Source organism: Acomys minous, assembly GCF_964271855.1.
Source record: "Acomys minous genome assembly, chromosome: 1".
Classification (NCBI taxonomy): domain Eukaryota; kingdom Metazoa; phylum Chordata; class Mammalia; order Rodentia; family Muridae; genus Acomys; species Acomys minous.
Genome location: NC_140483.1, coordinates 88,713,402 through 88,727,016, shown reverse-complemented (window position 1 = coordinate 88,727,016; position 13,615 = coordinate 88,713,402). Strand labels below are relative to the sequence as shown.

General features: G+C 47.0%; 1 protein-coding gene across 4 annotated transcripts in view; it reads right to left on the bottom strand.

The window, feature by feature from the left end:
* Positions 1–13,615, bottom strand: part of FRMPD1 (FERM and PDZ domain containing 1) — a 145,629-nt gene that overhangs the window by 37,269 nt on the left and 94,745 nt on the right. For all 4 annotated transcript variants that reach the window (XM_084778083.1, XM_084778082.1, XM_084778085.1 and 1 more), the window contains exons 3-5: positions 6,437–6,594; positions 5,235–5,337; positions 2,493–2,538 (exon numbers count right to left, since the gene is read on the bottom strand). In XM_084778083.1, coding sequence (XP_084634209.1) covers positions 2,493–2,538; positions 5,235–5,337; positions 6,437–6,594 — 307 coding nt within the window. The remainder of the gene's footprint in view (positions 1–2,492; positions 2,539–5,234; positions 5,338–6,436; positions 6,595–13,615) is intronic.

Here is a 13,615-nt window from a genome sequence, read left to right as displayed (position 1 = left end):
GTAAGCCACACTAACAAGGTTGGTGCAATACTTAGGGTTTTTTTTCTTTTTTTAGGTGCAGTGAACTTTATTGATCTTATTGAGAAACTGTTCTTTTTCCCTCCCAGAATGCCCACCCCTAATGCAGCGCTCACTGGAGGCAAGCTTGTCAGGGCTGGGGAGCTGCTCGATTTTCTCAATTACTAAGAACGTCATTGCGTTTCCCTTTTCTTTTTCTTTTTTCTAAGCTGTAACATTCTGGGTCTCCCCCAGTGTTTGGGGGTCTCTTACTCTTTCTCTAAGGCCTCTCTCCCCGCCATGCGTCTGCCCTCCGTGCCAGCTTCAATGGCATGGTTTTCTCCATGCTCCTCCAGACAGGCTGAGCGAGGGTCACAGCCTGATCGCCTCAGGCCTTTTCTTTTAAACTCTAATAAAACTGTCCTTGTGATTGCAAGAGTCCATTCTTAAATTCTTTTGTTAATGAAACTAAGAACTCCAAAGGGCATTCCCCTTTTCCCTTTATGAAAAGAATCTTGAAAATGACTAGTTGAAAAGTTATTTCCTATTTTCGTAGTTCCCTTGCCAAGGGTGACTCAGGGTCATGCTACGAAAGCAGCAGGGCAGATGAAGGCCAGATAGCATCGTCTTAGCAAGTGTGGGTTGTGGAGTCTAAGTCCCTGGGGAAAAGCCCATGCACCCTGAACCTGGGGTGCTAAACAGTGAGCTGTGTGGCCACAGCACCCTTATCTGCAAAGGGGAGTGGTGTGGGGAGGGGGGTGCCAGAGTCTATCTTGCTTTGTAAGATTTCCTTCTGGTGAAACGATACAACATGTTAGCTGCTAGTATTAATATTAAAATAATGTAATTGATATAAAATGTAGATTTGGGGCTGAGAGTCCCTGCTACCTTTAATCCCTCAGTGCTCAGAAGGCAGGGGCTGAAGGACCTCTTTGAGTTTGAGGCTAGCCTGATCTACGTAGTGAGAGCTTCAGGACAGCCAGAGCTACATAGTGGGACCTTGTCTCAGAAACAACAACAACAACAACAACAACAACAACAACAAAACAGTTCATGCTACTCTTCCAGACCTATACAAACCCACACAGACACATACATATAATTTAAGAAAAATAACAGTAACTTTTTAAAATGCAAATTTTAAGCTGGATTTTTTTTTTTGTCTCATAAAATTCTGTGTCCCAGAGAAGTAGTAATTGATGTCGTAGGCTCTAGATTTTATAATTTCCAATCAGTTTCATTTATTTGAGGATTCCAAGAATCTACCATGACCACAAAACACCAAGCGTCCTTGGTGAAGCAAGTCATGTCTGCTCATGTTGCAATGTCTGTAAAATGCTTTAAGACACTTCTGAAGGAGGCCCAGGGGGCTAGCCTGCGGTCAGGGCATTTCTCGGGGTGGGGGTTGGGGAAGGTCCTGGTGGGCTCCCCTGCAGGTCCTCCTGAGAGTGGCACTCACATCTTTGCCTGGAAGCTCGGTAGTGGAACATAGACATTTCTTTCCTCCCCTCCATGCCATTTCCTGCCTCCCAGAACCAGCTGCGGGAAACCCCGCCTAATTAAGAGTAAGATGCTTCCCACTGAGATGATAATAAGTTAAATAAGAAGAAAGCTCGCCACCTGCACGGTTCTTTATGCTGATTAGCTTTCTCTGTTTTCATATTGGGTTCACATTATTTCATAGGCAAACTCTGCCTGGAATTAAAAGGCCTCCATTTAGTGTGCGCAGAACATTCAGCCTGTCATATTTATAGCAAACATTTTAATTCTCATTGGGTGACTTTCTCCCCTACTGTTCCCAAGAAATAAAAATAAAACACTTGATGAACAGGGAGAGGTGACTAGTTCTTTGTTTATAGGGTGTTTGGCGTACAGAAATATTATGTTTTCATGCGTTTGAAGGGCCATTTCTTCCACTGTGCTTCTTCTTATATCTGTTTGCATAGGAAAACCTTCAATAGGCAATGATATGACAGTCAACTGTACATGTTGTTTACATAGTAGTAGTATTATTATTTGGTTTTTAAAGACAGAGTTTCTCTGTGAAGCCTTGACTGTCCTGTAACTCACTGTGTAGGCCAGGCTGGCCTCGAACTCACAAACATCCACTTGGTGCTCTGGATGATCATCAGATAGACAAGGCAGTTACTGTCGCATGCCATCTTACCCAGTGAGAGCCAGAAGGAGAGACATGTCCCAAGTCATGTGGTCCAAGCCTGTCTTGGGACTCCCAGCTTGATGTCCACTCTGCACTACAGATGGCACCCTCCCCTGATCTATACGTCCCAGGGCCAGGACCACATCTGCTTCCTCCATGGCACTTACGGCCAGGAGGGCTTCAGGCCACGGTGGCCAACTAGCCATCCACTGCCTGGCAGCTGCCGCCCTCAGCCCTTTGCCCTACGGTATGAGGGATATCGTTAAGGCGCATTCGAGTCTTAGGACCAGGGAGAGTGAAACAAACGTATAGAACAACACCAAAAAGAGAGGCTTACGGATGTGCAGCGAACAACTGTAATTGAAAGGGCATCTTCAGTTTCCCTGAAAAAGAGAAAAGGATAAAAGAAAAACATTCAGCCATTTGTGTATTTGTGTGTGTGTGTGTGTGTGTGTGTGTGTGTGTGTGTATGACACACTGTGATAAACCTGAGAGTGCTCCTTCTCCCTGGATGCCCACCTCTGCCATCTGTCCACACCGCAGCCACTACCTTTAGTTTTACATGGTAGAAAACTCATTCAGTAGACACTGGCCAGCTTTATATCCAAAAAAACAACAAACAAACAACAACAACAACAAAACCACAGTGACAACACAGGTAAGCTAGCCTCCCCTTTTAAAACACACAGGCTAAACCCTCCTCCGTAGATAGCACTTATCACATAGTGTGTGGTGTTTGGGTACGCACAGTCAACGCAGGGAGTCTAAGCATGTAATCAAGATACTGAAGAGACATTTCTGTCTCAAATTATCGCAGAGATTTCAAAAGCAATCAAACAAGTAACTGTCACACCTCCACTTTCTTTTAGAAAGTGGAGGCAGATCCCACCCACCACCCCCCTTTGCCATGCCTGTAAAATGAAGCAGTCTGCAAGCTTACATTTGACTTCTTGCAATCCGAACATGTAGGCCAATGGAGGGGGGTACATCACTCTCTCCAATGGTTGAGCTCAACCTGAAGGGCCCAACTATCTGGGGATTGCCTCTGCCTCAGTTCACATGAGCACAGGCCTTTTTAGAGGTAAATCACGCCCCCAGGCCCCCCCCCCCCCACCGCCCGACAAACCCAAAGTTCTGGTGCTCTGCAAAGGGTATCTGGGCCTCAAACATCTTTGGAGAAATTAGAGAGATTTTTGTCACTGTTATTGTCAGGTTATTCTTGGGTGTTTGTTTACCCTTTACAATAAAAAGGAGTGAAAAAAAAATATACACTGCTTTCAGACACTAAGCTACAAAAGCAATCCATGCTGAGATTTCTACAAGCACAGGGAGCAAGCCACAGTACACCTCAGTCAGAAGCCCACTGTGGTTGCCCTTTTTAGGGAGAATAACACTGGACCTTGCTGTATTGGCACCCAGGACCCACCATAATCTGAGGTTTACCTCCCTGTTTCTCAAGGCAAAGAGAAGTGTTCGGCACTTCCCTGCTCCACATCCTATGGTCCCAGCTCACGATTTTGCCTGGAGCATCACCCAAGTTCTACCCAGCAGGAAAGGTCCTGTCTCAGGGGCTGAGCATGAAGCCCAGCTGGCATAGTGCTTGCCTAGCATGCATGAGGCCCTGGATGTGATGCCCCGCATCACACGGACTGGATGTGGTAGTACACCCATCTCTGAGCACAGGAAGATGCAAAGCTCAAGGGCATATGAGTTTGAGGCCAGCCGGGCTGCATGAGACTTGATCTCAAATAAGTAAATAAAATGAAAAAGGGACATCTGAAATATTCCTGGACTCCTCTCTGCTTTGTCATACTGCAGCGTCCTCCTAAGCCGGGGCTCCCCCGTGTCTGTAGTAGCCTGGCTTCTCAGCTTCTCTTACGGCTGGGCCTGCTCGTCCTCATCTCAGAAGGGTGAGCACACACACGGATCTGCACGGGCTTGCAAGCGGCCTCTGCCTGCCGGGGTTCCTTGCCCAGACTAGATGATCAATGAGCAGAGAGAGGCCAGTTGTCACCTTAACACCCAGCTTTAGACTATGGCTTAAAGTTATATATTTGTTGATCCCTCGAAGTTTAAGACTGACAGAAGTATTAGCGGTACTGAAAAAAAAAACAAATCTGTCAGGAGCGATCCTCTTTGGGAAAACAGCCCAATAACCTAGGAAGCAAACCTTGAGGTTTATTTATTTTTAAATAAGATCACCAAATCCTTTCCTGCCTCTGGCATCCCTGAAACAATACTGGGTTTGGCTTCATAGACTCTCTGTGAGTCTTAACTTGAACTGTCTGTCTTCACAGTAAGACTGTGCTCCCTGAGGGCGGACATGGGCTTCCGCATCTTTAGTTCCCCCTTCTCCAGTTTGTGGGTGTTCCCTATGACCACAGAGGAGCATACAGACCCAAAGCCAGCCCGGCAGGCTCACGTAGTACCCTCACTGGGCTCTGCCTCTCACTCCTATTAATATTAAAGCCACAAAACAGTGTTGAGTAGACATTAAAAAGCCAAAGGCTGCATGTCCTGTTGCAATGCCTCTAGTCTTCCCCACCTCGTCACTGTCATCTGTCCACCTTTAAAGGAGGGTGGGCAATTCCCAGTGCTATATAGTCTCTCATCTTACTGAGTCTCCTCTGCACATGCGCCTTGCTCTTTCTTGGGAAGGTCCAGGCAGAAAGTGGAGCATTCGTGTGCACCACAGTGACAGCACAGAGAAAGCTATAGGTGCCACACCAATGAGACCGCATACACATTGGCCAGGCCGGAATAGAAAGAACACTCCAGAAGACAGTGACAGGGGTACAGACAAACACATCGGCATCGATTTAGCTACAATTTATCCCTCAAGGGTAGGGCCTATGTAGTACCCACTATTATATTCCTCATCCTACGCCGCCAAAGTTCTGTAGGCGGGTAGAAGACAGCAGACACTACTGCAGCCATGGCTGGCACACCACCTCCCGAGGCACAGCTGGAGCTATTCCTGGCACTTTAAAGCGGCCAGGGCCAGCCACAGCACTTCTGAGGCCCCGCTTTGTTCTTTGATCACCTGCGCGGCTCTGGGTGCTCTACGACAGGTGAGTACCTGAGAATATCGACCGCTCGTTCACAGGAAAGGTCCTCAGCCAGCTCGTTGTTTATCTGGAGAATTTGATCACCAGGGAAAAGCTTGCCATGAGCGGAGCCGCCTGTTGGATAGAAAATAGGTACCTGCTCAGACCAGTCACAGTGCACCTTGGAATGGCAGCCTGGGTACCCTGGGCTCACATGCAGCGTAATTTCCCTCATTATAAACCACAGGATAGGTACCTATTTCCAGTCAGTTTCAAGAGATAGTGGAGAAAAGGAAAAGAACAGTTCAAGCCATCACAGCTGGCCAAAGAATTGAGTGTGTGTACATCCCTATATATATAAATGGAAATTAATGTATTTTAACCTGCCTAAAACCTAACACCAATACATAGCTCAAACAGGAAAACAAACACCAGGCTCTCTCTCTGCCTGCTCCTCTCCCCTCAGGCACAGCCTATATTTCTCAGAGACTCAAGTGAAAACAAATCAATAGTCTCTATTACTCTCTCCCCAGACGCTTGCCAGCCAGGACAGGCAGGACTCAAAGAGGCGGGCTGGCTTATCCAAATACCTTCCTTGCCCCTGACACTGGCCTGGAAGCCACAGCAGCACAGAGCCCTGGGCCCAAACCAGTGGGGGTCTAGGGTTCAGAGGGGCATGGCTCCTGAGGAAACTCCACTCTGGCACCATGAGAAGGCCAAGGCAGAACGAAGTCAGAGTCTTCCAGCTTCCCAGGTAGCATTTTCTGCCTTTTCTTTTTCTTTCTTTCTCTCTCTTTTTTTTTTTAAGATTTTTTTTTTTATTATATGTATACAGTGCTCTGCCTGCACATACAACTGCAGGCCAGAAAAGGGCATTAGATCACATTTTAGATGGTTGTGAGCTGCCATATGGTTGCTGGGAATTAAACTCAGGACCTTTGGAGGAGCAGTCAGTGCCCTGAACCTCTGAGCCATCTCTCCAGCCCTCCAAGATTTACTCTTTTTTAATTGTATATGAGTGCTCTATCTGCAGAAGAGGGTATCAGATCACATTATAGATGGTTGTGAGCCACCATGCAGTTGCTGGGAATTGAACTCAGGACCTTTGGAAAAGCAGGCGGTGCTCTTAACCACTGAGCCATCTTTCCAGCCCCTCTGCCTTTTCTTACAGGCCCGAGGGAAGGTTGGAGAAGCCCAGCTACTTTCCCTTTCACAGATCCCCATCAGCCCCTACCTGCTGTGACAGCCACCACTGTGAGGGGGAGGGTCTCAGAAATGTGAAATCCGTAGTTCTGGAGGAGGGCATCTTTGTCTAGTATTACTGTGTGCCTGGCTGGCGTGAGTGCCTGGCCTGGGTTCACGGGTGGCCCATCAGCTGCGGCGACTTTAGCCCTAGAAGAAAAGGAGCAGATGGTAAAACAAACAGCTTCAAAAGGTGGCTACCATCCGGGCCAGCCCCAGGGGTGACAGAGAGAAATCTGAGGCTTAGTAGACATGAAGCCTTTCCTTTCAGTGCTGGGGCTCGAACCATGGCCTTGCTTGTGGGAGGCAAGTGCTCTGCCAGCAAGCCAAATCTTCAGCGCTTGGTGTTTGGAGATAAGATATGGCCATGCAGCCCAGGCTGGGCCTCAGACTTGACATCTTTCCACCTCTGTCTCCTAAGTGCTGAGAGAGGTAAGACACAGCGCTGGTGACAACAGCAAGCAGGACTTAGCACCATGCTCTGGAGTGAGGTCATGAGATGCTGTGGGCATCCAAAGGCTGAAGAACAGTTCTCATTTCACAGGGATGGGGACAGGGGATTCTACCCGGAAGAGGTAGGGAATGGGATGCATCTAGAATTACACAGCCCAGGCTTTAGACTACAAAGAGAACCATTGACTAGAAGGACAGGTGGACTGACAGGGACTCCAGTATGGTGGTACTGCTTGAGTAGAGCAGGAGAAACGCAGGAAGTACAGGACCAAAGGGTTACTCTATTTTCAAGGTTTCATTTTGATTTTTTATGGATGGATGGCCCTAGCTGATTTATCTATTTAGCTCTTTATGCATTTTGTTTCCACTAAGCTTTGAAACTGTGAGGATTTCTATACGAAATTCCGGATAGCAATTACTGCTTCAGTATTAATCTCTAAGAAACGTACATATTCCAATGCAGAACGCGTGCTGGCCCCCTCCCCCAACAGCGCTGTCCACAGTGAACACCGGTGTGGATTAGAGGACTGCCAGGCCATCTATTATTGCATCCTGCCAGATCCTGTATCCAGGACATTGTCACAGCAGCTATCCACAGTTGGTCCAGTGTAACATCACAGATCGTATCATCTGGACCTGTATTGCCCTTCCCAGCTGCAGATGTTCTCAGACCCTGGACAGCAAATGCAACAGCCAGCATTTCAGCCTTTTGACCCACTATCGCCACCCTATTGTCAGCAGGAAGTAGTTAAGACAATTACTTCGCCTTTATCCATTTACAAAAAGCTGAAATGGCGTGCTTCAGACCCAGGACAAACAGCTCCAGGTTCTCCCAGTGCTCCTCGGTCCCTACTTGCTGTAGGACATGGCTGACATATCCCACCCTCTACCCTGAACTTTCAGGGCAGAGCTTTCCTGTCCCCTTGGCTACATAATCTGGACATTTTGTTGCTATTGCTTTTCTCCTTTCTCTTACCCCTTCCATGGCAGCCAAAAGCGGCTTCCAGTGAACTTACATTTACGTACTTTAACGTACCTTATATGAAAAACAATCTAACATTCCTTATTTTTTTTTTAAAGATTTATTTATTATGTATACAGTGCACATTAGATCACATTATAGATGGTTGTGAGCCACCATGTGGTTGCTGGGAATTAAATTCAGGACCTCTGGAAGAGCAGTCAGTGCTCTTAAACGCTGAGCCCTCTCTCCAGCCCCCCTCATTTTCAGTTATAAGAGAAGGGAGGAACGTTAGAAGTCTGCTTCAGTCTGCCTACCTGTGATGTCATTGCCTACCTGTCATGGGGGGCGTGGCCCTGCCCAGTATATCAAAGGACAGACCTACCTCACCCCTCCCTCTCTTCCCCTCTCTTCCTCTGTCTCTGTCTCTCTCTGTGTCCATCTCTCTCTTGTACCCTTCCCCCCTTTCCTTCTCTCCCCATGCTCATTTAATAACCTCATATAATCTTTTTAAAAATACATATTTTCTCTGCATCTAAAAGCAGGGATGTTGAAAGCTCTATTTTCCATCTCTTAAAACCACAAGGCAAATCTCAAACTGGTCTTCATCCGTCTGCAGCAAATGTGTTTTGTTTTGTTTTTTCAGCCCTAATAGTTAGTGATCGACTCTGAAGGGCAAAGAGTGACAGGCTGAGGTGTTTACCATTACTATAAACGAGAGGGCTGGGGAGAAGTAACAGCTCCCCCAGGCCTCTGCAGTCACTGTCTATAACTGATTCTCATCTGTTTACTAAACACTGTCAGGAACTCTGCCTGATGGGACAGGACCTTACCTATCAGACTCTGTCATTTATAATGACCTCAAAGTTCCAAATAAGACTCAGGAAATATTAAGCACTTCTCCCAGAGCCAGTTTTCTGGGCCCCATGCATCATCACGGATGGATGAAGACAGCCAGGCTCTGGAGAGGTGGCCTTAGCACCACTGCTTGGTGGGGGTGGGGGCTTCCTCTGGGAAGTGCATGAGGTTATCATAAAAGGAAAGATCAGCAGAGAAACCCAACACAAGAGACTTAAAAACCCAAATTTTAAGGCAAACACCTATAATCCCAGCTCTCAAGAGGCAGAGGCAGGAGGAGCTCAAGGTCACATATAGCATGAGCTTTATAAAAAGACCCTGTTTCCTACCTCAAGACCCAGCTATTCCACTCCTTACAATACACCCAGAAGATGCTCCAGCACACAACAAGGACATTTGCTCAACCATGTTCATAGCAGCCTTATTCATAATAGCCAGAACCTAAAAGTCCCTCAGTCAAAGAATGAATAAAGAAACTGTGGTACATTTACATTGTGGAATACTACTCATCTGTTAAAAACAAGGAAATCCACAAATTTGTGGACAAATGGATGGAACTAGAAATGATCATACTGAGTGAGTTAACCCAGAAGCAGAAAGACTCACATGGTATATACTTACTTATAATTGGACACTAGCCCAAAAGCAATGTCCCATGAAAGTCTTCACTTACCAGGAGATTGGGACAGATGTGAGGACATCCTACTGGGACTCTAGGTGAGAGAAGTATGGGAGAATGGGGAACTAGAAGGATCCAGAGGGTCCTAGAAACCTACAAGAAGAACATCATGACAGGTGGATCGGGGCCCAGGGAGGTCTGCTCAAACTACTGCACCAATCAAGGACAATATATGCAGTAAACATGGAACCCCTACTGAGATCTAGCCAATGGACAGGACATTCTCCACAGTTGAGTGGAGAGTGGGGACTGACTCTGACATGAACTCTGTTGCCCCATATTTGACCACTTCCTCATGGTGGGGAGGCCTGGGGGGCACTCAGAGAAAGGATAAGCAGGCTACCAAGATGAGACCTGATAGCCTATGACCATATAGTGGAGGAGGAGGAGGTCCCTCTCAGTCACAGACCTAGGGAGGGGAATAGGATGAAAGTGGGAGGGAGGGAGGAACGGGTGGATACAAGTGAGGGGAAAACAATTGAGATGTAATCTGAATAAATTAATTTAAAAAAGACCCTGCTTCAGAAGAAAAAACAAAAAAAGGAAAGCATAGCAGCCCATACCGGTAATGGCAGCATTTGAAAGGCAGAAGCAGGAGGATCAGGAGTTCAAGGCCCCAATGTCTCAGAAACACAACACAAAGAGAGAGAGAGAGAGAGAGAGAGAGAGAGAGAGAGAGAGAGAGATGGTTCAACAGTTAAGAACACTCGTTGCTTTTGCAGAGGGCCCAGATATAGTTCCTACTGACAGGCAGCTGACAACAGTCTGTGACTTCAGTTCCAGGGGATGTGATGCCCTCGGTGGCCTCTGCAGACCACAGTCATACACACAGTGCACATATATACACAAATGCAGGCAAAACATTCATACATATAAAATAACCTTTAAGAAAACCATCATCAGGCCGGGCATGGTGGTGCACACCTATAATCCCAGCACTCGGGAGGCAGAGGCAGAGGCAGGCAGATCTTTGTGAGTTCAAGGCCAGCCTGGTCTACACAGCAAGTCTAGGACAGCCAAGGCTACATAGAGAAAACTTGTCTCAAAATAAATAAATAAATAAGTAAAAAGAAAAAAGAAAAAAGAAAAAAAGAAAGAAAAGAAAAGAAAAAAGAAAAAGAAAACCATCACCTGCCAGGCACAATGGTGCCACCTGTAATCCCAGCACTCAGGGAGGCAGAGGCAGGCAGATCTCAGTTTGAGTCCAGCTTGGTCTACAAAGCAAGTCCAGGACAGTCAGAGTTTCACAGAGTTTTAAAAAAGCAAATGATAATTATGGCTATTCAATGTTACAGAAGAAAACTTATAATATTTAATCAGGGGCAAAATGATAGAAGAAATAAACATAGAAAATAATGGTGTATTACTTTTTTTCATTTTACTGTGTGTGTGTGTGTGTGTGTGTGTGTGTGTGTGTGTGTGTGTATGTGTGTGTGTTCGTTCATTGCATACATGTGGAGGTTAGAAGACAGCTTTGGGGTGGGAGGGATAGGTTCTCCTCATCCATCTTTACTTGGTTCTGAGGACTGAACCCAAGCTGGAAGGCTTGCACAGCGAGCTTTCTACACACTGACACATCTCTCTGGCCCCCACCTTTTTCCAGGGCTATGAAAGAAACCAGTGGAGCTGCAGGATAAAACAAATCCCAGCCACAGAAAGACTCCAACAACACATTAACAACAGATTAGGTGAAATGATGTTCCATGCCAGGCATTTTTTTAAATATTTATTTATTATGTATACAGTATGTATCAGATCACATTATAGATGGTTGTGAGCCACCATGTGGTTGCTGGGAATTGAACTCGGGACCTCTAGAAGAGCAGTCAGTGCTCTTAACCGCTGAGCCATCTCTCCAGCCCCCATGCCAGGCATTTTTAATGAGCTAATTTTAGGCAACTAGAAACCACCACCAGAAAATTCAACTTACTAAATAAGCCATGCGTACTTATTAACTCACGGTCAAAGAGATTTATTTAAGGGGGAATGACAAACTGTTATTGAAGGCATAAAGGACGACAAATCCGGTATAAGTCAAACTGGGTCCCTGGGGTGGAGAGGGGATTAAATGTAGAACAATAAAAGTACCGGGTTAAAACGCAGATTTAACGTCATATGGATCAGAAATTCTCTCAGATTAAAAAATAAATTTAGAAACTTAAATCCAGGCGTGGTGGCACATGCCTGCAGTTCCAGCACTTGGGAGGTCGAGGAAGACAGAGGGAGAGCTCAAAGCAATCCTTGGCTCTGTGGTGAATTTGAGGCTGGCTGGGGCTACCTGAGACACTGTCTCAAAAATCCAAAGAGAGAAAACAAAGTGTATCAGTTAACGGGAACAGCTATAGCAGGAGTAGTGACAGCAGGAACACAGACATCACCGTGGGAGTGCTGGCACATGGGACCTACTCACACACCAGCCCCTCACAACACACACATGAGGCATTTCTGCTTTTATAAAGAGAATGGGTCTTGATTTCTGTTTTATTATTGTTAGTTTTCAGTTTATATAGATGAGTGTTTGTCTGCACGCATGTAAGTGCACCACATACGTAGCGGGTACCCTTGCTGGCCAGGAAAGGGCACTGGGTCCCCTGGAAATAGAGTTAGAGGTGACTGGGCACCACATGGGTGCTGGGAACCAAGCCCAGGTCCTCGGCCCGAGCAATGAGTGTTCTTAACCAGCCCCCACACAGGCGATTACAAATAAAGCTTAAAAGTAAATACTCTTTACAGCTGTATTTAGACTGGTGGCAACATTCTCAAACACCAATAGGGAACAGATAAAGCAAGCCCAGAGAAGAGTTAGCCCCCAAACTCTACAGACTACAAAGCACCACAGAACTGCAAAACTGAGACGTATGAGGAATCGTGGCTTGGAAGGCGCCCTCCCAGGACAACCCCTAAGCTATGGCAGGAATTCCCTTCCTAAGGATGAGCTAGTAGTTGTTTCGCATGCCCCCCCCTCCCCACCTCATATCTCCCAACCACTCACAGAACACAAGTGAGCTTTGCTCCCAAGTGCCCCATCCTCAGTCTCCAAGTGCTGGCCGGGATGCACTCGCCCGCGCCCTTCCCAGGCCTTCCCTCTGCCATGACTGTCACCTCTACACTGCCTTTAACCTTTAGTCTTCCCAGCTAACCCAAGTCATCAGGACAAGGACAAGCCAAGTGCATTCCAAATGCCCTCTCTTCCCCAGAGAGGCCTGGCCTCTTGTGACCCCAGAGCACCTCAACCTTTAAAAGCATCAGGGCTTCTCTGCTGTGTAACTGACAGGGCTTGCTGGGCCCACAGATGAGCTGTGACATTCCTTAAGGTAATGGCCCCCAGTGAATCAGCAAGAAGTGTAAACGTATGCGGAGCCACTAGCAGTAATCAGCAATGGGAATGTGTCACATGACGCAGTGTTCCCCATTCCTCCTTTGTTTGCCGTGGGTGTCACTTAGCTCTCTACTGTGCCAGCCGGGACTCACCTGTGCCGTTTCTCAGGGCTCATGGGGGTGACAACAGCCCTGATTCCCACAAAGCCCTGCCTGACATTCCCTTGATTTCACCCCTAACGTCAAATCAGTCCTAACACCACATGATGCCTAAAGATGCCCATTTCTTCCCATCTCCATGGCAGCCATTCTGCGGTCAGCCCTGTGGGCGGGGCTTCCGCAACAGGCTCCTAATGGGGCTCTCGATTTTTTTCCCCCATCCTTTTCTGTCTTGTTCCTGCGTCTCCCTGACTGAGCTAATTCAACTTGTGGATAAGGCTCAACATAGCCCCTACCTATCACTCCAGCCTTCAAGGCCCCGTCATTCATTTCTCTGGTATTTTGGTTCCTTTGTTTGAATTCTTCTTCAAACATGATAGATAGCCTTTAGGCAAGCTCTTTCTTCTGCCTGGAAACTGACACCTGCCCCCCACCCCCACCCCCCACTGCCCCGACACACACACACACACACACACACACACACACACACACACAATCACTCATCTTTATCCACGCTCGCTCTCTCTCAACATATCCAGCTATGCGCTCTACCTGTCCAACTCCTTTTCAGGCTTATGGTTTGGGTAGTCATACCTTCATCGCTGAGTGCGCCCACAGAACCATAGTCTCACCCTCCCCCTTATCCATAATAGCGTGTGCATGTGGGTCACGGGATGATTTTTTTCAGAGTCGGTTCTTGCTGTCCTATACCCTATTGAGGCAGGTTCTCTCTTCTTGTTTAG